Raw genomic sequence first — 27458 nt, 5'->3', positions numbered from 1 at the left:
TTTTATATGAGTATTTATTTATTAATTTGAAAAGAGTGATTATAAAACAAAAAAATAAATATAACTATAATAAATATAATTTTCTTGATGGAATTTTCAGTAAGATATTTTTATATTATTTATTGCTGAAGAAATATCTAGCTTAATTACGTCTCCCGAACGTATGAATATATAGGTTGATTGTAAAATTGTATAATCTTGTATGCAATTAAGATGGTTTTCAGGCGACTTTTATTATAATATTAAGGTAGATATATTATTAAAAATTTATTTGAAAAAAAAAAAAAATAATACATATATATCTATATATATATATATATATATATATATATATATATATATATATATATATATATATATATATATATATATATATATATATATATATATATATATATATATATATATATATATATATATATATTCATTGTTCATTTCCAAGTATGTTACAAGTGATATATTAACAATAAAATAAATAATAAAAAATTATTCAGTAATAAACTAACATTAGAAGAAACAAAAGAGGACGTATCTATTACGTACGTATTAAAAAAGTTTTTTAATGCTTTAAAAATGCTTACCCACTTTATTTGCCCACTCTCGAACGATTCAATTCGGATTGATCTATTTACGTACCTACATATTGTGTTGACATAGTTCGGTCAACTGGACTATTTATTTACCTAGTGTATTGTACATTGTACCTCAGTGTACTGTTCGCTGTACAAACTGTGCACTGTAAATATACGGAACATTATCAAAGATCGATACATTCAAGTTGAGTTAATTCTTGATGATTTCAAAGTAAAAAAAAACATTAGGAAGGTCAAGTAGGACTTAGTTTAGTGTAATTGATTTGATTGTAAATATGTTTACACACACACATACATATATTTATATATATATATATATATATATATATATATATATATATATATATATATATATATATATATATATATATATATATATATATATATATATATATATATATATATACCTATAGGAAAGGCACTATACCTATATCCACGAGATATAGAATGGGAGCACCTACTTAAAACAACTGAAGTGTAAAAACTACACCCCAGGATACAGAAAAATGCCGAGAACTTCAAGTGATAAATAAATACCATGTTGTCCTCAGACGTCTGCATTCCTGGACCAGCAAACAACCAATATTAGTTATTTTTTCCTTAGTTCTTTTAGTGAACAAATATAACAAGAATATATTCTATTCACACACATAAAAACATGAGAACTTAAAAAGCGAACTTAAGGCTGTTGAACAAAAAATAACGCTTGAGGTAAATGGTCTTTTTTCATTTAAAAAAAGACACCCATTTACTTCAAATATAAACGTAGATATTTATTTCTTAACTTTTCTTCTTCCATTTCCTTTCTCGCATAGCAAAAACGTTACTAACCCATGGCTTCTTCAATTAAGTTATGTGTATTTTATCAAATATAACATTTTCCACTCACATTCCAGTTCAGACACCTTTAAATAAAAATTGCCATGATGATTGCCAACCTTCGGAGTGAAAAAAACTGTAGTATAATCAATAAATATAATTCCGGGTCATATTTGGCCCCTCAATATAACGTCTAAGGATAATAATATATAAAAATGAAATGAAAAATAACATTTCTTAAACGTATTTTAAATTTTAAAAGTGATGTACTGAAATGTCGACATCCTTTCATATTATCAAATATACCGTGAAATTATGGGTACGTAATACCCGAATACGTATTACGCGAATGGTAAAATATATTACAAATTTCTTTATGTCTTGTCCCAAATTACATGGATGAGAAAACTACCCTTGTAATAAGAAAATATTGCAAAAACATACAATAAATATTGATTTGCTGATTTCATTCAAATGTGCTGGTCGTCAGACTGTTTATTCCAAAAAAACTCCCAGTATTAGAATCTGTACATATATTCTGCAGTAAAAACCTTTTTCGTAAATGTATCTTGAATAAAGAGTGATCCTTTTCATTAAAATAATACTATATTATTTATTCACCTTAACTTTTACATAATACACTCCTGAGAGTTTGTGTCTTCTTCTTCTTCTTTTTTTTAGGACTAAGTCCTGTCATTCTCCGGTCCGCTCGAGTTCGTGTGTATGTATCATATTGATATGTATAGTAAAACGACACTGTTTTCATCATAGATGGCTTTACAAGATGGCTCCGAGAATAGATAACGGAAAAATCTTGATGCGGTCAGTTTACTACCAAGTTTCACCGGGATTTTCCATGCCGATGATATATTTATCAATACTTATCAATTTAACCAATAATCTTTGAATTACTCATATGTTAGTTATGTTAATTAGTTAATTAGTCATGCAATATAGGGTGAAATGGCTGAATGGCACGATCTTCTTTCAATTTCTTCAATTTTGTTTATACCTTGACCCTTTTTTCATTAAAAATAGCTAGCTCTTTTTATGCACAGTTTCTATATTTGATGATTCTATGGATAATAGAAACAGGTTATATAGCTTTATTGCTTAGCACACTATGTTGCTTTCACCGAATATAAACACGCAAGTTTTTTTTTGAGTTGGTTTTTGTATATTTATTTTATAAACATTATATATGTATGTCCGTTGGTAGGCTAAACACTTGAATAGATATATATTGGTATATTACACATAAATCATTACAATAGCTCCAACCAAAGCTTAATTGATATAAAAGAGACTGTGTGGTTACAAACATAAGACTCTTACAATTAATTTTGAGTTTGTTTGTATAAAATGTTTTATTACATTTAATCTACATTTTTGAGTTTGAAATTTAACCGATTTAAGAAAATTGCACAAAACGATACTGAACGCCTAATCCCCTATAGATGTAAGCATCCTAAGGCATCTGTAGCATCCGAAACTAGTCGTAACAATATACTTCTTCTTCTAACCACTATCCGCACCTTGTGGTGCATAGGGCACTGCATCGTAAAAAAGCTGTGTTATTTTGATCGTTAAATACACGAAGGAAAGGTGATCAGCCTTCCACTTCAGTTACCAGTCCAGGGTTATATAAAATAAATATAAGACTGAAAAATCACTAATATTGTCTTGGGAATTCAACCTGGAACCTCTGGCATGGTAGCCTAGCGCGCTTACCACCATATGTAGGCAGTCAAACTAAATAAAAAAATAAGTGTTTTATTTTTAACCTTTATAAAAGACATGTTCAGTTCATGTTTAACCCTGATGATGACAAGTATCTTGTCAAAACCGGTTGGAGAAAAGTACCAAGAAAGTGATTAAAGACAAAGTAGTTTTTTTATACAGTCTGTAAAATGTGACAAAAAGTATCCGCGAAAAACGTTCAATTTTTTTAAATTTTTTAAATATTTTTCAGTTACCTTGTACTTAATGTGTGTTATCGCGAACATGCGAACGTGTGCAATAATAGAGCAGTGACGTGGCAGTAAAGCCCCCCACACACGAGCGGGTATTATTTGCATTGACAGCTGTGCGTGGATTAAGTGTGATAAATGAATTTTCTTCGCATGACGTAAACACTAACAGCTTTATCAAAATCTACCTTCGCATTGTGCCCCGACAATGCTTTATCAATTGCGCTAAACGGATTTCGGGAAATCGTAAATATGATGTATTGGTGCCCTAATTACTCACCTTGGAGTTATGTCATTTAGTACGTCAAATAGTACGAGTGTGCGTGTCTGTCGGTCGAAAGGAGGGAGTCTACATACAAGGGTAGTGGAATTTATTCTATATAATAAATAATATGAAAATAACTCCTGTTATTGGAGATAATCCAGATTTTGTGAACAAGTATTTGGACACACTCAAAATGTTGTAAATAAATTATCTGGTCAAATTATAAGCTTTATAATAAAAATGAAAATGGTATTTTCTGGCGTTTCTCATGTGTGTGATTATAATCCAGGATTCGGATCTCACATACTAATATAAGAGTTTCTGCTTTATAAAAAGCTTCTTTACATCTCACCAATAGATGTCTCTAGTGAAGTTCTAGTGATTCATGAACAAGGTTTCTAAATTGGTTCATATATATAGAACTTCCAAGAATTTGAGTAGTGTGGTTGTCAATAATGGGTAGAATTGGTGAATGTTACACGTGTGTAAAGTGATCACTTAAACCAGCCTATGACGGTCGTAAGCCCCGTAAATGCCCAGACTTCCATATTCTTCTTCATCTTTGATGAGATGTCAAAAAATAATATGAATTTATTCTAATTTCATTAATTGATACGGCAGTTACTTTGTGGTAAAATCTTTCCATTTTTAATTTAAGTTTTACTTAGTAAATACCCATTTTTCTTAAATCGCACGTAAAAAATACGGTGTTTGAAAATGATCGGAATGCATCGAAACACGTGTCACAGTAGATTTTAAGAAAAAGTGGAATTTACATAATAAAACGTAAAATAAAAATTAATTTATTCTAATTACATGTCGTGGTTATATGTACTGGCAAAAACGTTAACTCTAAAATCCCTGTTTGAATAATCTCTGTTAATTAAAGATTTTAGTTTGAATAAAACACCCGCTATTAAACTTATATTAATTTGAATTTACTTTTAAAACCACATAAATATGACATTTTAGTCTACTGAGTGTATTTTTTATTAAGTCAAAATTGCATATTTTCGAGTTAACGCATGTATGTGCATATGTACAGGCTTTTAACTACCATATAAAAAATTCCAAAATAAGAGTAATGTGATTGTCAATCGCTGGTAGAATGGTAAACGTCATACGTGTATTGAGTGTTTACTTAAACTAGCCTTTGATAGATCGCAAGCTCTATAAATACACGGACTCCCATATTCTTTTTCATTTATGTTGAAAAGCCAACAAAAAATACTTATACCTGTAGGTGACTTTAGGTAAACAATCATAATTTCACAATATCAAATTTCCAGGAAGGGATAGTTTTAGATATTGTAAATTTTCCCTTCAGTTTTCAGAATGTAAAGATACCACTATCATGCTGATTTTTTCTTGCTTGCTGAAAACTGGCAGCAAAAAGTAAGGGTATAAGCTGAAAAGAAAACCAGAAACAATTTTTCGGGAAAAGAAAATGAAAACGCGCCGAGGTTTATAGGTTCAACATTTACTTCTCCACAAAATGACAGTCTTATAAGGGTAGGAAATATGTTTCCTATTTACTTTTTCTGTTTTATAACCCAAAGAGGGAGTGACATCTTGTACCCAAATAAAGAATACCATAGCCTAGAATCTATACAATTCTAGAGTATTCCTTTTTCTATTAAGAGAAAAAAATACCTTCAGGATACTGCTAAAAACATGTTTGTAAATAGAAGTAATAACAATTTGATGTTATTTTTGTGATTTTAAAAATTAATCATATTGATTAAAATATCTGATAAACGAGTATTAGTTAGACTGCTAACAATGGATTTAGCTATGGTATATTGAATAAAAAAAATAACTCCAAAAGGGCTTGTTTACAATAAAAATAATGGTAAATTTTAACACCTTATCATTGACAAGCACCTTGACGCAGTTGAGTGGATACTCAACTGCAAAACTGGCGTCGCGGGTTCGATTCCCGCTCTGCAAAATAAATTCAAGAAAAACTTATTTTTATCAGTCAGGGTATTTTTTTTTAATATTTACCTTCCTTAACCTTACTATCCAATCCGCTGACAAGTTTCTAAAAGTGGAGGCTTCGCGGGTGCCTAAGTAGGAACACGATACATGGTTTTGTTTAAGCCGTAGCTAGATTTCAGAGTCACTTGGACGTTACATACTAAATAGTATTTTTCAATGAAGTTCTATAGAGGATTTTCAATTTTATAACTAACCCATATAAGATGTATGTAGAATAATTCACAAGGGATCCTCATTTAATTAATAAAGATTTCTGCCAGTAAAAAACTTACTCATTACAATCATAGATGACGCTGAAGATTATACATATAACTTCTTAAACTATGTGGTTGTCAATCATGAGTAAAATACCGAATGTTACACGTATATAGAGTATCACCTAAATCAATCTATGACAGGTCATAAAAGCGGAGAAATTTGTATTCTTTGTCATTTGTGTTTAGAAAAAAAAAATTGGTTTGTTAAAACCAAAAAAAAAAATGGCAAAAAACTCACATGATTTCAGAAAAAAATTATGAATCTTTGTATAAAAAAACACACTTAAATTATTGTTAATAAATACGGTTTTCTCTCCTCTCACATCAAGTTACTACATTAATCCAACCAATCATACAAATTATCAAATTCAGGTCCCGCACTTTTGACTCCCCGTGTATTTCCGGCCAAAACAATTTTGGGTTAAAATCCGAAAGATAACAGCGGCAGGGTGGACAGAATACGTAATTTGAATCATATTCCCGTTAAGAGAATTAAAAATAAGTACAGAACGAACATATTGGAATTTTTAATCTTTTCGGGCGTGTAGCCATTATAATTTAAATCGTTTAAAGGGAATATTTTTAATACTTTTTTGATAATTTAAAACGAAACGGTATTATTTTAAGCGTTATTTGAAATACCCATTAGGTTTAAATTTTAAGCGTGTTTTTAAATTGTATTCTTTTATTTCTTTGCTGTTTTCATACGGTATGTTTTCACTAAGCCCGATTAAATTTATTTGTTTTTTTTTTTACAAAATAACGTTAACTAAATATTAAAATAATTTTAATATTTCAAAGGTACTGGGAGTGGGTAACAAAGAATTTTTAATCGGGATAATAGACTGAATTTTAATTAAATGTATTAAAGTTGGGTATTATAAAAATAATTACATATAAAATGTGTGGTAAGGGTTTTAAGTAGTATCTTATATGCAAACCCTTATCTTATTTTTCATTATCATTATAAAACTCTATTTAAATTCATTTATCATAATGATTGTGTAATCTCATGGTTTCCAACCCCTGCTTGTTATTTTTACAACATTTTTGACAGAATTACAACAGAATTTGGTTTAGCCTTTTACTGATGATCTTGGTTATGACGAAACCCGGTCACTGGCCAAATAAAATAAAAGTGAAAAAAATATAGTATTTAGATTACATACAATGCAGTCCCACCAAGAAATATCAGTACAAAATTAAAAAAATATAAAAATACTTATTGCAATTTGAAGCTAATTATGTTCATATTATTTTAAAACTTTGGCTTCAATAAAACATTAAAAAATTAATGGTTAATTATCAGTGAGTTTTATAACCTGATATTGTATTTCATTTCTCGGGAATTAAATTATGTAAGTCGAATTTCTGGTGTGGGCTACCTCCATCTGCTCGGAGAAGGAGGTAACCCACGACCAAAACATTTAAGCCATCAAAATATATTATTGCCTCGATAATTTATGTCTTCAATGAAAATGTTCTGACTGCCACAAAACGGTTATCAAAAACCCATAAATATTAAGCTCTTAGTAAAATATTGTTTAATAAAGCAGTATTTTAATGATCAAAATGAACCGTTTCATTACCCGAACACTGTTATCATTAAATTAATAAACGAAATTTACGTTTCTAAATACGAGTCACGATATGAAATCAAAAGAAGCAATCTCGTGTAAAAACATTTATTAGAAAATGTGATGGAAATGGAGATTACTCAGAGATGAAAGAAATTTTATGGGAAGGAAACATGGAAGTAATTATCAACTGGGCTTACGTCCTGTCAGTAGCTGGATTAACTTACGAGTATTTTACTTTTCGTATGGCTCTGGTAAAAGTTTTCTTGGCCATCAGGCCGTGTTTCAGGCGGATGTCCAGACTCTCCATCCACTTGACTGCATAGCTTGATGAAGGTCTTCAAGGCCAGTAGGCTGTCTTCTAGCTTTAGTGATCACTTTAATCACCTGTGTAACGTTCACCATTCTACTCATATCTTTACATTTTAATGTTTTCAACCCTGTCACTGCCAATCCAAACAAATACAAGTTAATAAAACCACTACCAATTTTTCTAGAAGTACCCCGGTATAGTCAGTGAAAAGAATTCGTAGTTAGTTCAATATCCGATTCTCAATTTTAAATGTCAATACACAGTTAAATTGGGAAACAATTGTGATTCACATTTTCTATAAATTTCGTATAACAAGTTAATAAAACAAACAAAAAATTGCAAGAAAGGGTCTGTCAAGAAGCCTAGATGCTTCTGTATCAGATATGCAAATGCGGTGAGACAGCTTTAAATACTCATATTATTAATCATCCATAACACTTGATTTTTTCAAAAGAAATGAGCACAATATCCAAATGTTTTATTTATGTACTAGTTTGAAGCAACATCTAGCAAGATTCTTGCAAAAAATAATTGTCAACTGAATTCTATCAAAAATATTTTATTCATATATCGAAGAATTTGGTGCATGGGACTGATCCCCTTGTCTTTAGGTAATTTCCTATCATGTTTTTAAAGGGATGATCCAGTGAGGTGCCAAATACACCAATTATCAATTTCTCAATACGTTACAAATTATTACCATGTTAATAGTATAAAATTGTAGTATTTTTGTTTATAATAAAAAATAGATTTTTTTTTAAATACAGGCTTTGCGGGTTATTCCTTTAAATAAATATAAACAAAAACAAATTTAAAAAAAATATAAGATTTTGGAGGTTATTACTTCGGATACCATGCACATTAATAACGATTTATATCTTTAGAAAACCATCTGACAAAGCATCTAAGAAAACGATAAATCTATTATTGAATAATTTTTGTGAAGCAGACGTTTAATATAATTCAATAAATAATTACTAATTGTTCCTCTGTTATGTATTAAGAAATAAGGAAAGGAAGTACGTTACGTCATTGTATAGAATAATTATTATGAATTGGTCATAAATTATAACATTTAAGGTAAAATGGGGGTTAAAATACATTGTTTATTACCTACAGGGGAAGAACATCTCAATATGTTTTTAATATTACTTAGTTGCCATCGCTCACTCCTTTCATCAACGTCATATATCAAAAATCGACAATTTTCAGTTGTGCATGTTTTCAAAATGCCTATAAAATGTACTATATCCCAGCAAAACGGCATATTTTAAACATAATATTTACCTACAACATTTTGAGTGTGTCCAAATACTTGTTCACAAAATCTGGATTATCTCCAATTACAGGAGTTATTTTCATATTATTTTTTGACATCTCATCAAAGATGAAGAAGAATATGGAAGTCTGGGCATTTACGGGGCTTACGACCGTCATAGGCTGGTTTGAGTGATCACTTTACACACGTGTAACATTCACCAATTCTACCCATTATTGACAACCACGCCACTCAAATTCTTGGAAGTTCTATATATATGAACCAATTTAGAAACCTTGTTCATGAATCTCTAGAACTTCACTAGAGACATCTATTGGTGAGATGTAAAGAAGCTTTTTACTAAGCAGAAACTCTTATATTAGTATGTGAGATCCAAACCTGGATTATAATCACACACATGAGAAACGCCAGAAAATACCATTTTCATTTTTATTATTAAGCTTATAATTTGACCAGATAATTTATTTACAACATTTTGAGTGTGTCCAAATACTTGTTCACAAAATCTGGATTATCTCCAATTACATAATTAATATAAGAGTTTCTGCTTAATAAAAAGCTTCTTTACATCTCACCAATAGATGTCTCTAGTGAAGTTCTAGAGATTCATGAACAAGGTTTCTAAATTGGTTCATATATATAGAACTTCCAAGAATTTGAGTGGCGTGGTTGTCAATAATGGGTAGAATTGGTGAATGTTACACGTGTGTAAAGTGATCACTCAAACCAGCCTATGACGGTCGTAAGCCCCGTAAATGCCCAGACTTCCATATTCTTCTTCATCTTTGATGAGATGTCAAAAAATAATATAATATTTACCCGCTACAGAGCAGAAAGTATTGTTTTTGCATTTTGAAGAAAAGTATTGTTTGATTATTTTTTTAAATATAAAAAATACTTTTCAAATTGATAAAAAACCTTCAGGTTCTACCTGAAAACATCTGTTGCACAGTAAAAAGTTCAATAAGTGGCTTGATATTTATTTTTAAAACATTTTATTAAATTCTTTAACTTTAAAAACGATCTCCTGAAAAATAAAGTTTTTTGATATATGACGTTGCTGAAAGGAGTGAGCGATATGTGTATGTTAATTCATTTTTGGTTTATGTTTAAGTGCCAACAAAAGATCTTTAATCTATCTAATTTGTATAAATTACTTAATTTATTAAATTATAACAGAAAAACAGTCAGGTTTCTATCTTCTTGGAAGATAACCAATTTGTAATACAATACAGCAGAGAAATATAAATAAAACATACCGGTCATTTGTGACTGAAATTGTTTCAAATTAATTCGTGTTTGTAATTTTCAGGAGCTTAGATTATTTGAAGCTCTTTAACTTTGTTAGGTAGGTACTCTGAATTTCAAATATCTTCCGTTCACTACTATCCAAAATATTCCAACGTTCTTAAAATTGCCACGAATAAAATAGGCCAATAACTGTCTGGGGGCCAATAACACAAACCCTAGTGTATTGTGTTTTTGATAAGGTACATACATTCAATCTGACGTCCTGACGCAATTACAAAGTAAAAGGTGATTTAAACTTTAACATTGGACAGAAAAACATTAAAAAAAACTCTCCCAAAGCAAATAGGATTTTTTTTGTTTGTTTTATTTATACATTCTGCTATTATGGTACTTGCTTTAGATTTTTCACGATTTTCTCCTACAAATTATTTATATATTTATATGTATATATATATAAATATATATAAACATATATATATATATATATATATATATATATATATATATATATATATATATATATATATATATATATATATATATATATATATATATATATATATATATATATATATATATATATATATGTTTTGTATGGGATTTTCACATAGACTCGTATATACATATATGTATGTATCAATAATTAAAGTGTGTTTTAGTGTTAGCGTAGGGACGTTAAATTGTTTGTGCTTGTTTTCTATTCATTCTACTATGATCTGGTTTGTACAACAGCTTTGTTGGATGATTAACTGTCTTTTCACAGAAGAGGCATTTACATCCTGTTAACAGCAGACATTGTAAAACTCAATCAACTCTGACTTTACCTTAATCTACTTACTTCGCCTTATTTGACATAGAATTCAGGAATAACCAATCTAAATTATCCCAAAATACACACACAAATATAGCATTATGCTTCAAACTTGAAAAAGCTTATTTTGAAGTTTTCCCAGATTGCGTAAAATGTCTCCACTTTACCATAACGCTGGAAATTTCGAACCTTTTAAAAACCGCCAACTTCCTGACAGGACTCAAATCCGGTTGAATCCTTTTTATAATGTAATATCTTCCTCCGAGGGAAGTTCCACTTTCAACTAGAATTTCTTCAGAGCGTTCAGTTGATTTTACTTTAAATATCCGTCGACTGCCATTAGCTCAGTTCTTAGACGAGTTTGGTGAGTTTTCTTACCCAGAAAACTTTCTAGAGCCGTCATCAAAAATTATACATACACAAAAGAAAGAATACACATGCATAACTTGAGAATAGAGGATTTAATGGTAAGGTAATGGTTAGTGGGTTACCGTTCGCATCGATTTTTATCGGTCATTTAGGTGATATTACAATAATAATATCTGATGGCACGTATGGTATAGTATTAACTTAAACGTTGAGTATTAAGAAGGTAATGTCATCGCCAGATTTTTGGATCAGTATTGGAATATAATGAAATATAAATTTTGAAAGAAAATGTGCTCAGGGGGAAAAAATATTGATATATGAGATATTAAATGAAGAAAGCATAGTAGGTAACAAAAGGAAAAAAATTACTATGGCACTCAAAATCGCATACCTGATTTGTATTTTCAGTACCGCAGGTTTTAAGGTGTTAAAATGGCCGAGGGATTCACAGTTGAACTCAAAATTAAATATTTTCATTCATATTTACACCCATTTTAGGTAGATCAGATTTTTTAGGGGTGTTTAAACAGACACAAAATACGTATTATCTTTCGTATCTCGTGACGTTTTGTCTTCAAATCTCGTGGTATACATTCAAAACAAGGATGTAAACGGGAAGATTGTTTTCATTAAATTTTCATCACCCATTTGGGACACTTGTAAAGGAATTTCGCGGATATAAATGCGCCTTATTTTAGTTACTTATTCTTTTCATTCTCTTTAATAAAGGTAAAAAAATCTCATTATTTCTCCACACAAAACCCAAAATAATATTCTCTTTTGAATCGTCAAGCCCCCATGACAATAAATTCGCCGAATTGCCATTTTTTCTCTCCCTTAATTCAATTTAATGTAAACGACTTATTCAAGGGTGTGTATCTTCGCATTATTATCCTCTGTTTGCTGGTTTTTAACTAATAAATTTAATGAAAAAGATATGTCCATTTTGAGAGAGAATATATACAATAGATACTTAAGCATGCTGTTTTATATCCAGTTGGAATTATAATGGAATCATTGTCTACAAAGCTTGGTAATACTTTTCTTGATCGTATCTATAATTTTTTTTTTAAATATAATATTTTTCATACAAATTCATTATGATTTCCTGTGCCAAGAAATTTATAGTAATACTAAAAATATATTTTGAAGACTATTTTATAGGCATCTCATTTGAGAAGAAGCTTCTGTTGTTGTTTATACGAAAGAAAATTGAAGTCCAAGTATAACAGGCATATGGCCTGGCATCTGTTTGGCTTGAGTGATCACTTTATAACTTGTGTAATGGATTTTCAATAGAATAAAGAGAGACATGCATGTGACCGTATGACACAATTTATGTCGTTTTAACTTACTTCCATTGTCCATTTATTAATAGATTTTTGCATATAGTTTCAATATTAATGACTTCATGGACAGTTTAAATATTAAACCTTTTTGCTTAGTATTCAAAGTTTCTTCAACCAAATGTGGTCAGAGAAACTTTTTTGTTGTTGTTTTTTTTGGAGTGGTTGTTTTTTTGGTTTAGAGTGTTTGTTATTTGCAATTTCGTATGGTATAAACAATGGTCCATTTCACTGTGATATGCGTTGTTATTTTTTTAAGACACGATGAATATGATTTTTGAGAATAATCGTTTGATTTGTTGAAAAATGTGTGTACCGTAACTTTGAGTATTATTTTTATACGATTATAAAAAGCTAATGCTTTAACGCAATTTAAAATTTCGTCACTCGTACATATCTTTACAATAATACTACTTTACAGATTGTCTATATTTTTTATAAGTAAAGTATTTTCCTTCAATCGGAAGGTACACCTGAAAAAGCTATCAATAAAAATGAAACAGGTTTGAATTCCCTATCTTTAAAAAAAACGTTTTCACTAAAAAGCTCGCCAACGTGCATGTATATATTCTATAAATGGTATTTTAAGTAAATAAATGAAATAAAATTACTAATTAATTGAAACTCAAGTTTCGAGAATGATGAAAGTATTTTTTCTCTAAAGACAGATTAAAGTGTGAGTTATAATAATAGTTTATACCTCAAACTAACTCAAATTGAATACAATATAGTTTTAACAACTTTTCAGTAAAGACTCGGTTTCAGGCTTCTGAAAATGTTTAGTAATGTCAGACTTTCTACAACAGTAAACTGTAAATCTCCACCATATTATCTACGTCAGTACGGTTCTTAATATTAAATATGTAGTGTTTTAACGTAGTTCACGATGCTTGTCGTGTACCGGATTCATGTTAAAGTGAAGATTTTGGCTTCAACGTGAAACTAATATTGAATATTTACATATATATATATAAATATATATATATATATATATATATATATATATATATATATATATATATATATATATACAGTATCTACTCAATGAATTAGGGCCACCCATTATTTTTTTGAATACTCTGAAATCTTTTGGATTATTATATTTATTTTACATAAATACTTTAAGTTTTCTATTGACATCTAATATCATGTATATTACCTTCAATAATATGTAAAATATACCTGGATAATTTAAGCCTTTATAAAATTTCAAACCCTTTTTCTGAGAAAGGTCCCTAATTAGCACAGGTAGACAGATAGTTGAAAGTTCAAAAAATAGTCCTATCTCATTTATTAGTGAAGTTTCTTCAGTTCTGGTTGTTGCTTTGTTTAGAGAGGTTATATAGTTATCGTGTCTTGTGAAAAAAACTTAATTTTTAATTTTAGTTCATAAATTATAATTTTTTTTTGTAAACACAAGTGTTTTTTTTGAAAAGGACAAAATGGGAAAAAGTAAAGACATTTCTGAGGAAAAAAAGTCTAGTGTTATAGTGCTACTGAAATTAAGAATACTATCTAATAGAGAAATTTCAAAAAAAGAAAACGTTTCTCGTCAAACAGTGGACAGAATTTCAAAATCAATAAAAAATCAGTCACCCGCCACCAGCAATCGGCGAAAGAACTGTCGTAGGATTAGAAAAACAACACCGAGGACTGATCGAAAAATCGTTCAAAGTGCCTTAGAAAACCGTAGTGCATCAGCAAAAACATTAAAAATAAAATTGGAAGAAGAGGGTATAAATATATCGGTATCAACACTGAGGCGACGTCTTTACGAAGTAAATCTGAAATGCAGGCGCCCTGTAAAAGTACCAAAATTGACACCACGAATGAAAGCGGATCGATTAAAATGGGCCAGGCTACATCGAAATTACTCGGTAGATGATTGGAAAAAGGTATTTATTTAAATGTAATTTTCAACATATCATTTTAGTAAATAAACTTATATATTTGAATTAAACTTAAATTTTCATTATTTTTCAGGTCATCTTTAGTGATGAGTGCCGGTTAGAAGCCGTGACAGAGAGCCGTCGATTCGTCAGGAGAACACCAATGGAACGTTACAATGAGGCCTGTGTGGTAAAAGTTATCAAACACCCCCTGCAACAATGATATGGCCATGTATTATTAACAATTTACCTGGGCCGTTGTTTTTCGTGGAAGGAACAATGAACCAAAATTCCTATAAGCAGGTCCTCGAACGAATTTTATTGCCCTTCTACCATACACTCGACCCAACAGAAGGTCCATACACCTTCATGCAGGATGGGGCACCTTGCCACCGGGCTAAATCAATAATAATTTTTTTTCTAACAAAAATCTGCCTTTGCTCCCCTGGCCTGGAAATTCTCCGGACCTTAATCCTATAGAAAACGTATGGAGCATGTTAAAAAATAAGGTATACTCATTTCCAAATCTGACAGTAGACTGTCTAAAAAAAAATATTCAAAAAATTTGGTCAGAAGACGAAGAAATAAAAAACATGATAAAACAGTGCATTTTAAGTATTCCAAAAAGAATTGAGGCAGTTATTTCTGCCAAAGGTGGAAATACTAAATACTAACTATATTTATATGAAAGTGTATGCATAATTTAAGCGTAATAAAGTGTTCATGTGTAAATAAAATTCAAGGTTGTTTTATTCAAGGTTTTCTCTGAGTTATTCCTGTTTGAATTGAGAAATTGCGCGAAATTCTGCGTGGCCCTAATTCATTGAGTAGATACTGTATATATATATATATATATATATATATATATATATATATATATATGTTTAGTTCATATTTTAACTCCCACCAGGGCAGCCAAACTTTTTTTTTGTCTTAATAGGACTTTTCTAAGTTGGTTAGTTGAAAATGAATACCAAAATATTAATAACAGTAATGACGTTAAAAAAAAACTTTTTTTTGGAATATACATGATTATACTTGAAAGTGGTCATGTCATGTTCATATGTATAAGAAGATGTATGAATATGGAAGAGGCGAAATTATGTGCAAATACAGATTGGTGTGGCATTTAACTCTCTCTGCCTACCCCTGCGAGGAAGCGGCGTGACGGTTAGTTAGTTACTTAATTATTTAGAAATATACATTTTATCTAAAAAAAGTAAGGATTGGTGATTTGAAATATAGATAGAAATAAAAATAAAAAACCTATCATCATTAGAATACCGAAGCATTATTTTATTTTGGCCGGAGTATAGAATAAAACAATAGAAAAAAATATTTAAAGAATTCATTATTATATTTAGCATTTTTAAAGCATTATTAACTTTGTGGTGTGGTAATATGTATACCACTCTCCATATCATTCATCGTTCACTTTGTGTTATACCACTATAAAACCGTACTTCAAGAACCGTACATCAAAATCGAAACCGGTACCTACAGTACGGTAACCGAGCGTGCTGACCACTACACTACGGAGGCGGACAAAGATGTTGAAATTAAAACAGTAATGATAAAACCAAATTCATGTACATATGTACTTGTGAGATTACATAAACATGGAAACCTTTTACAACATTTTGAGTGTTTCCAAATTCTTCTTTCTCTATGTCGAGATATCAAAACATATTGTAAAAACAATTACTCCTAAATGAAGACAATCCAGGTTTGTGCACAAGTATTTGGACACACTCAAAATGCTGTAAATAAATCAACTGGTCAAATTATAAGCTCTAATAAAATTGAAAATGATTTTCAAGCGTTTCTCAAGTATGTGAATATAATCCATAATTCGGACCTCACATCCAAATGAAAGAGTCTTTGCTTAATAAAAGCTTTTCTTATTCCACCATTGATGCCTCTAGTTGACTCTTGCATACTATGTTACGATTTTGATCAATATATGTAGATGTTTCAAGAATTCGATCAAAGTGGTTGTCAATGATTAAATGATTAATGATTAATGATTAATGCCGAAACAATAAATAAAATATCAGTGGTTGTCAATCGTGGAATTGATAGAATTGGTGATGGTTACACATGTGTAAAGTGATCATTTAAACCAGCCTATGACTTTCGTAAGCCCTGTAAACGCATAGATTTCCATTTTCTTCTTCATGTATCTTGAAATGTCAAAAAATAATAAAGAAACGTTTCGTTTATTACCCCTTTAGTCTCGAACGATGTAAAGTTATTAAACTTGCCGAACCAAATTTACTACGCGATATGACGTAACTACGACGTCACGAGCATATATCGTTCTCAGCCACATGTTTGTGACATGCAAAAGCCTTCTGTTTCAAAAATGTTCGCTATATTCTGAGCATGTTACCTTTACAAATGAGTTATCGGCAAATGAACTGTTTCTCCGACGGATAAAAATTTGACGTGTAGGTATGGATTATATTTAGCTGTATGTATGTAGGGGTTTCATAATGCTCGTAAAAATGACATGTACAAGGTGGGGAATAATACTCAGTGATTTTGAAATTGTTTACAACATTTTGAGTGTGTCCAAATACTTATTCACAAATCTGGATTATTTCCAATCAAATGATATATTTATCATATTATTTTTTGATATCTCATCAAAGATGAAGAAGACGGTCTAAGACCAGCCTATGACGGTCGTCAGCCCCGTAAATGCCCAGACTTTTATATTCTTCTCCATCTTTGATGAGATGTTAAAAATAATATTTGAAATTTTTGTTAAAAAAAAAACATAACTCATAAATAGGCAATTAAGAAAAGATTTAGAAATAATTAAAAAAATTAAAATTACACCTAAAAAATCTGTTTAAAATTATTGTTTAAGCTGGTTTATTTCATATTATAAAAATAAAAAAAATATGCTGAATTACGCTTCAATTCCTTAAATTTTATAATTATAATTTACTGTGTCATATTTAGCCTTACTAACTAACCATCGCGCCGCTAACTGCAGGGGTAGGTAGAGTAAAACGCCACACATCTATGCTGTATAAATCTTCGCCTTCCACATTCATGCATCTCTTCATACACATCTGCCGATTATTTCAACTCCTGGCCTGACTCTTTTCAAATCTTTGAAAAACTTCATCATACCACGTTTTTCGCCATCTTCTTCGTCTCCAATTTCCAACTTTTATGTCTATTTGTACGCATATGAACAAGGTTACCTATTTTTCTGATAACGCTTATATTCATGATACAGCCCTAGGTATTTTCATTCGTATCTAAATATAAATATATTTTTTTTATCTTAAAACAAAATAAACATTTTTGTAAAATGAAATTATTATCACAATTTTATTTAAAAAATGATAAAATGAAAGTTATAAAACATTTTTCCTCAAATCAATTTACCATCAAAAACGTAGATTGTATTTATTGGATATCTACCTGTTGTGCCTCAAGGGGATACATTGATTAATACTGTAGTTACTGTAAATACTAAAGCGCCCTTGGGTTGATTAAAAAAAACAGCGCTGTTTAAATTGTGCAATTAAAAATAATAATAAAACAAACTTTATGAGTTCAGGCACGCAACCCCGAGCGCCTTGGTGTAGCTGATTCTTTTCTCCTTCTAAATTCATAATCTTACTACAATTCTTCCTTCATTACTTTCCCCTTACTTATAGCAGTGTTATCCGCTATTTTTTGCTTTCTTTACGTCAACTGACTACTACAACTAAATAACCATCACAATGCTTCTTCGCATGGGTAAGCAAAGAGAATAGAACACCACACCAATTTGGCTTTGCAAACAATATTTACCTCTTTTACACTCATATATCTCCTCACACATACTCTCCGATCATCCCGACTACTTAAAGCTTAAATAAAAGCTTTCCCTATTCCAACGAAGATGGTTGTTGTGAACTCACATGTACTGTATCACGAGTTTTACCAATTTATCTAGGAGTTCCAAATAGTAGTGTGGTTGTCAATCATGGTAAGAATTGGTGAATGTTACACGTGTGTAAAATGATCACTCAACAAAGCCTATGACGGTCGTAAGTCCTGTAAATGTCCAGATTTTCATATTCTTCTTCATCTTTGTTGAGATTGTCAAAAAAGAATATAAGAAAATATACCTTTATCATTCGCGAAACTTAAGTTTTAATTTATGTACTTATTAATTTTATTTATTCACTTGCAACTTCTTGTACAGATATATGCACATTGGCGAGCTTTTCAGTAAAAAAAAATTACCGATGTGGAATTCAAACCTGTTTCAACCTTCAATGATGTAATTTTTTTTATTTTAGTATAAAAAATAAAAATATATTGTATCGCTTTTTACGTTAAAAAGTGCGCATCTGTAAATCATAATAATTGCGATATAAATTTTTGGGGTAAACTTTTTTATAGCTTTGTATCGAAACCCACGACGTCATGAATCGTCCAAGGTAAAAAGCTGCCAGACCCACTTTTTCACGCGGGAATAAATAGAAACGCAAATAAATACCCGTCAGATGCAATCAGAAGCCTTTCGTGGTCGCTGGAACGGAAACCTTATCGGAAAATTGGAAAAAATCTCAACACAGCCGCTTTGCACACTACGTCGTTCATTTCCTGTTTAATAAACGCGCTGGCAAAAGGTCTAGATCCGGTTAGGCTTATTTTCTAGAAGGTGATTCGGTTAACTTCGATTTTATGGTTTTCTTTGAGCACTTGAGCTTTGCGATTTAAGCATTTAGAGTTATTTTAAAGGGTTTTCTAGCTTTCTATTATTTAACCTTATAAATATATAATAAATTTTAAATAAACTAGTTAATTCTTAAACTAAAGGTAACTCTTATTAACACAATTAACTTTTGTAAATAATTAAAAATTGATACTTAATTCTTTGCTAACATATTCTTATTTAGATTTATCTTCCATCCTACTATAAATATGTGCGTGTATATATATATATATATATATATATTTATATATATATATATATATATTTAAATATATATATATATATATATATATATATATATATATATATATATATATATATATATATATATATATATATATATATATATATATATATATATATATATATATATATATATATATATATATATATATATATATATATATATATATATATATATATATATATATATATATATATATATATATATATATATATATATATATATATATATGTACAATATATATATACATATAATATAAAATAACAATTAAACATAGGTGAAACTCAGCTACCTTAAATACCTTTAATATACATGTTTTGATATGTAAACTGGATATGTAAATTTAAATTGAATGAATTACATGAAATTATAATAACTTTAAACGTAAATCCATTCACGAGTTTGTAAAGGATATAAAACTTACAATCTTCGAGCCCAAGTAAGTAGGGCCATGATAAACGGTGTTGCATAAGCCGTTACTAGATTTCACTTGGACGTTAGGTAATTAAAAAAATATATCTCAGTTGCGACCCTTTTCAAATTTTTGGTTTGTTTTTTACATGTTTTATATTTATATACTTTTATTACAAAATAAATACTTTTATGACAGGTATATCTATACTAAGCTCTAATCTGACACATCGCTCACTCCTTTCAACAACGTCATATATCAAAAATCGTCTATTTTCAGTTGTGAATGTTTTCGAAATGCCCTGGAAATGTACTATATCCCAGCAAAAACGGCATATTTTTAACTTAATATGTACCCGCTACAGGGCAGAAAATGTTGTTTTTGTATTTTGAAGAAAATAGATAAATATTTTTTTTAATGTACTAAATAATGGAGAAAAAACATTCATATTTTACCTCAAAAGATCTGTTGCATAGTAAAAAGTTCAATAAGTGGCTTGATATTTAATACTTTGAATTATATTTTTAAACTTTAAAAATGATCTCCTGAAAAATCCAGTTTTTTTATGTATGACGTTGTTGAAAGGAGTGAGCGATATGTATTAAGCACTTAGTGATCGTAAAAGGGTTATTAAATTCGTTAAAGGTTGACACATAAAAATATTTTAAAAATAACTTCGGAAATCGATAGTTGTCGGGACCCTAGTTTCGCAGTAATTGCTGCGCCGAATTGTTTTTTCGTTATTCGTAAATCCGTGCTCACTGTAAAATACAATTTATACTTTTGCCGAAACAAGCAAAGCGTTTTATACAAGATCGTGAAATTTGTACACCAAAACTCACTTTATTTTCGTATACCTACTACAATACTATAATAAACGTTGACAAACATAATACATTGACTTTGTAACATGAAACTCTTTATGTATACATGTAATTAACCTGAAAAATTAATGTGTTACATTAAATATTGCTTAAAACATGATACTTATATTTTAGTTTCAGTTACAGCTTTCAAAAATAAATTTAACATTTTTCAATTGATTTTCGCAGATACTTTTTGGCACATGTTATAAACTTTATAAAATTAAACAACTTTAATTTTATAAAGAAATGTGTGGAAGTTTTTGGTAAGGTAATTAATTATGAGTTTTTTAATGTTTTAGAATTTAATAAACCCTGATGATGACAAGGTTCTTGTCGAAACCGGTAGGTTAAAGTTTACTTATAATAAAAAGTGGTTAAAACTAAGTTGTTTTTATTTTATAAAGTTTAAATCAATTTTACAGTCTCATCTCAAACTTTCCTAAAAGTAGACGTTTAGATTTACAAAAAAAAGTGTTCAGTGATTTTAACTTTCTCTTAGTACTTAATTGTAACCAATTGAGCATTATTTATCTTTTGTTACTGGCAATCCTTTTTTTTAATAAACCGCGACTCTATTCATATTATGACGAGATTATAAAAGGCTGGCTGTCATAAATTCTCTTTCTTCCTCTCATATTATCTTACTCTATCGCTTAGTTGCCAGATCTTCGGATATGAATAAACGACCTTTATCAAAGTATAATTAATTAGAACAAATCGGGTGAAACCCTAAAATTATCCGACCATCCAAACATGATCAATTTTTCCCCAATACTACCTTTTATTTAGAGTAAATGTAATTATTATAATATATTTTCTTACAAAATAATTATGTTACCTATTATTTAATATTTATATCAATATTTCTTCAAAAAAAATAGAAAAAATTCCTTAAAAGAACATTTATTTGAAACTTATACGATAGTAGTAACATTTTAATCAAAACTTCGTTAAGTAAATCCTGAGACTAAATGTTCATTTACATTATAAAATGTTTAAAAATACCCCAACGAGGCTTCACAATTATGAAAGGATTTTTGATGTTATGATTTTATAAATAAAATAAATATGTAAATAGACTCAAATCATTGTTTGATTCAAATTATTAAATTATTTCAAAAAACAGTTTTGGAATTTCTGATCGTTTTTAACCGTACATCGCTCCATGACAATTGGTACGTGTCTACACTATATATGCAATATCATATCTGGCTAAGAATTGCCAACAATACAAAAATGTCCTATATTTTGATTTCTCAAATATTTTTTTGTTATTTAAAAAAAAAGAGAAGTACTTAGATGTGTTTTTTTTTATTTACAAAAATACTTCAAGTTCATACTATTTCAGTGAGTCAAAGTGGCTCATTATTAGAAATAGGTATCGAATTGTGATAGAGTAGGTTCGAACTAAGAAATTCTGACTCAAGAGTTCACGACACTAACCACGAAACCACAACCCGACACAATTTTATTCATTTGGCAGTCACCCGGTGAGAGGATGTTTCCGCCATTGTCAAGTCTTATTTTTATTTACAATCAAAATGGTTGACCTTTAGACGATGTTATATAGTTACCTGTTGTCCGTGAGTGTACTGGACCGCGGTGACCAAACAGGAGGCTGCGGAGCGCGAGGCCGCCCGGGCCCCCTGTAGGGCGGAGGGCGGGTACTGCGCCTGCGCCTGCAGCGCCCCCAGCTGCAGGGCTGCGGCCTCCAGGGAACCCACCCTCACACCGGGAGCTTTAATACAAAAATTAAAAAATATATAAACACACAGTTTCGTATTGAAAAATAATAACCAAATAGGTTCCATGAGGGATATCCATGAGGCGACTCTACAGGAGGTGGATTGGCTGACAAAATTGGAGCCAAGACTCTAATCCTATAAGACACCGCTCATATGGGTGAAGAAGCAGCCATACGCAAAGTAAAGTAAAGTAGAATGAAATTGTTACTTTGTTTTAAAATCACAATAAATATTTTATTATAACTTAATTATAATTTCTACCGGTTTCGAAGCTGCTTCTTTATCAAGACTGATTAATCAGTCTTGATAAAGAAGCAGTTAGCTTCGAAACCGGTAGACATTATAATAAAATATTAATAGTGATTTTAAAACAAAGTTAGATTTTAATTATAAAATGGAAATTTTTTCAATTTTACTGCTTCAAGTATAAATTATAAAGTAAAGTAACCAGCGAACTTCATTAATTGATTTGGCTGTTACTTTGCGGTAGTATCCATTCATATATTTTTATTTAAAGGGACTTGGTAAATACCAATGTACATATCATTTAATCTATTTTGATATGTGTTTTAGTATATTCCGCATCATTTTCAAACAAAAAAAGATACACAATTATAAGAAAAAATAAACTTTACAATTAACATATTTAAAAAATGTGTAAGATGAAAAAATAAGTATAATATTAGAATAACATATCGTAGTCATACAGGAGAAATTGACCAAGTGCATATTTTACAAAAACGTGATTATTGACTATTTGATATCTTACTAGCTGAAAAAATCCCAAACCGATTTTAAACTTGCAAGTATATTATATTGATTTGTTAAAAATGACTAACTGCATTTTTTTGCAAAGCAAAAGTGACTTAAATGGCCCTCCTGAATATTTTACGTTTTGTTAGTTGGTCACTTTCTCCTGTACGACTACGATTATGGTTTATACAAGAAATATGTTTAATATAAGAATTACATGGCATTATACAAGAAAAAAAATGTACCCAGTTTTCTAAAAACACGAGTGGAAAACTATTGTTGCACTGTCGTTCCTGATAACAACAGTATGCACATTTCAATTATCGGGAGTGCTTGCGACTGCGGTACGGTAGCAACGGAGTCCTAATTTATGCATTGCAGCTTTTCCATAAATTACTTTTCTTCTGCGTAACATCTCGCGGGTAAAACATTCCTTTTGTTAACAAAAAACAAACAAAATACCATGATTTATTTGGCTTTATAGGTTTGTAATACCGTTCGCGTTGAGTCAAACGCTCTAGGGTAAAAAAAATACAGCTTACCATACGAAAATTAAATGTTACTTACTGATTGCTTATAAGAGTAATTATTTTGTACTGGCGCTTTTAACTGTCTGCGCCCGTAATTGGTATCGTCGTATTGGTTGGACGTTTGAGATTTTTCTTTATTCAATTTTTTACTTATGTTTTTTTGTTAACACAATCTTATAAAAATGGCAACCCGTTTTACAACGGTTTTAAAATATACAAAAAACAATTGACATTTTCATAAGACATTCCACGTGCAAATAATAAATATATTTGTTGCTTTTGAATATTTTCATTCTGGCGCTTTTATCGGTTGGCGCCCGTAATTATTATCGTTTTATTAGTTACATTTTATGAGAATTTTTATTTTTTCATTTTATTATTTTGTTTATTTTCGTCACAATCTAAAAATGACACCCTGTATCTCATTTGTTTTAAAATGCATAAAAATACGATTGATTTTTTTATCGACGTTCATAGTATAAATATGTGAAATATTTACATATCGTAGTAATTCAAGAGAAAGTGACCAAGTGCATTTTTTTACAAAATAGTTATTATCGACTATTTGACATCTTACTAGTTTAATATTGCCCTGGAAAAATCCCAAAGCGATTTTGAACTTGAAAGTATAATATATTGATTTGTTAAAAATGACCAAATGCATTGATGTTTATTTTCTTGCCAAGCGAAATCGACTTAAATGGCCCTCCTGAACATTTTACGTTTTGTTAGTCGGTCACTTTCTCCTGTACGACTACGATATATGATAAAGAATGCAGTGAGATACCAGCGCTTATTAACTATCTGTCGAATTATTTACGATACCGAATGTATTTAATACAATTTATTTATATTTATGGCTGGGCGCAAGTATGTGCGTTGATTTAAAATTATGGCTCATGCTTCAACAGCATACGATAGAATTGATCTTATATATTGCTTTTAGAGAAATGCATACATTTTATTTGCTGTTTATAGAATTAGAAAAATTCTCCTAAATATTTACATTTCGAATGCTTCAAGATGATTTTGTGCGCAAACATTAAGGGCTCATGCTTCGACAGCACATAAAAGAATTGATCAAAGAATTTTAATGATATGAAAGTTTTTTTTTCAAATGATCATAAAACATTTCAAAATATCCGAGTTCAAAAATTCTTAAGAGTTTTATTGACAAACTTTTCTGGAACATTGCTGTTTGAATACTCTCCAAAGGCACCTTGACTTAGAACAATCTTCCTGCCATCTAGGAATCGTTTTTACTTAGTCCTTATTTAAGTTAGCAATAAATTAATCGTCGAGTTTGACTACGCGGCGACGCAGGCCGGCGGAAACTTTTGTGGTACGATTCTCTACAAACGACTCACAAAAGCTGTTAATAACGTTCGTATTTATTAATAAAAAATAGTGATTTAAAACCAATATTTTGAGTATGTTAAAAATTTTACAAGATTACATTCAATCTAAGAGGGATTGTTTTTTTTTATACATCTCTTCAGACACGAAAATATTTTTCTTAAACTCTTCTTACCTTTATCCGGATCCAATGGTGCACATGGCATTTTTTAAATAAACAGAATTATCTTGATCATTGAACACAAAAAATATGATCAGCCCTGCCCTTAAGGAACCAGGGTAATATTAAAAATATAAACGTATTTATATTTTTTTAATAATAAGTGAACATATACCTTTGTATTTATTTTAACCCCCCAGGACTTACAGTATAGAATTTAAGGGCGCCAACCTGTGCACTGTCTTGTGAAATATACAATACCAGTAATCTGGTTGTTCAGACATAGGAATAATGGTGAATCTTACACAGTGTATTAATAGAATGTTGAATGTTACAAAGTATATTGAGTGAATGGTAAATCGAATGGTGAATGTTACACTAAGTAAATTGTAAATGTTACACAGTGTATTAATAGAATGGTTAATGTTACATACTATATTAAGTGAATGGTAAATATAACATATTGTTTTAATCGAATGGCGAATGTAACACTAAGTAAATTGTAAATGTAAAACAGTTTATTAATAGAATTGTAAATGTTACAAAGTATTTTAAGTGAATGGTAAATGTTAAACATTGTTTTAATGTAATGGTGAATGTTACACTGAGTAAATTATAAATGTCACACAGTGTATTAATCGAATGGTGAATACAACACATAATATTAAGTGAATGTTATTATTGCACACGTGGACATGTAATCTGATCACTTAAACCAACCAATAACACGTCGAAAGCTGAAAATAGTTATTGAAAACATCCAAAGATATCAATATCAACACCCACTGACTGCTCAAACTTGCTGTTCTCAAAACGGCTCAATTTTAAGCGACTGTTAGACTAATATTTTCCGATGTAAAACTTCAACGAATCATATAATTCATACCTTAATGTGAGCGTCTATCGCTCTGAGCGGTTGTAGAGAATCGGACCCTATTATGGAGAATTCCTAATTCTGGCCCTTCAAACAATGACTTATCGTAAACTCCGACCCGAGTGAAACAACTCTCCAACAAGTTGCCTTTCCTGACAGATTTACACTAAATCTTCGTTTTATAAAAATATCCGGGATTTGTTGGCAACTCGCATTCTTTCCGTTATTTTAAAATTCACTTTTTCATATTTCATTCGCAAATAGATCATTTAAATTCATTACGAAATGAATTTAATATAAGCAATCTATTCACTTTTTAATCATTTGACCTTTAAATTAGTGAATTAATTTACATATTATTTTTTGACATCTCATCAAAGATGAAGAAGAATGTGAAAGTCTGGACATTTTCGGGGTTTACGACTGTTAAAGGCTGGTTTTAGTAATCACTTTACTCATGTGAAACATTCACCAATTCCACACATGATTGACAACCACAATGCTCGAATTCTTGGAACTTTAAAATATATATTAAACTCGAAACATTATGTTTAAATTACTAGAACTTCACTAGAGACATCTATTGGTGAGATGAAAAGAAGCTTTTTATTGAACAGAAACTATTTTATTAGTATGTGAGGGCCGAATCCTGGATTATAATCACACACATGAGAAACGCCAGAAAATATCATTTTCATTTTTATTATTTAAGCATATAATTTGACCAGATAATTTATTTACAACATTTTGAGTGTATCCAAATGTTGTAAATTATTATTCAATTTAAATAAACAAAATAAGAAACGCAAATTAAAATGATATTTCAGATATCTATTTATATATGCAGAAAAAATCGGTGAAAAAATTGCATTAGATAAAAAGAGACAATGCAATTACTTCACAATACAGTAATACTTCACACTCTGCAATTTCTCACAAGATGTCTTCTCTTACTCATACGTAAATCAGTGTTTTGTTGTTGAATATATACTTGTTTGTAAGCGAGTGATAAAGATGTTCAAACAAGGCAGAATGGTGATAAAAAGTAA

General features: G+C 29.9%; 1 protein-coding gene across 1 annotated transcript in view; it reads right to left on the bottom strand.

Moving 5' to 3' along the window:
* The window catches only part of LOC148304912 (uncharacterized), a 103468-nt gene that overhangs the window by 25444 nt on the left and 50566 nt on the right, over positions 1–27458 (bottom strand). The window contains exon 3 of the mRNA XM_088267576.1: positions 22566–22729. Within this exon, the coding sequence (XP_088123702.1) occupies positions 22566–22729 (164 nt within the window). The remainder of the gene's footprint in view (positions 1–22565; positions 22730–27458) is intronic.

Source organism: Brachycentrus maculatus, unplaced genomic scaffold (assembly GCF_059751285.1).
Source record: "Brachycentrus maculatus isolate JH-2025_06_01 unplaced genomic scaffold, ASM5975128v1 h1tg000299l, whole genome shotgun sequence".
Lineage (NCBI taxonomy): Eukaryota > Metazoa > Arthropoda > Insecta > Trichoptera > Brachycentridae > Brachycentrus > Brachycentrus maculatus.
This window is presented reverse-complemented; position numbering and strand designations above follow the sequence as displayed.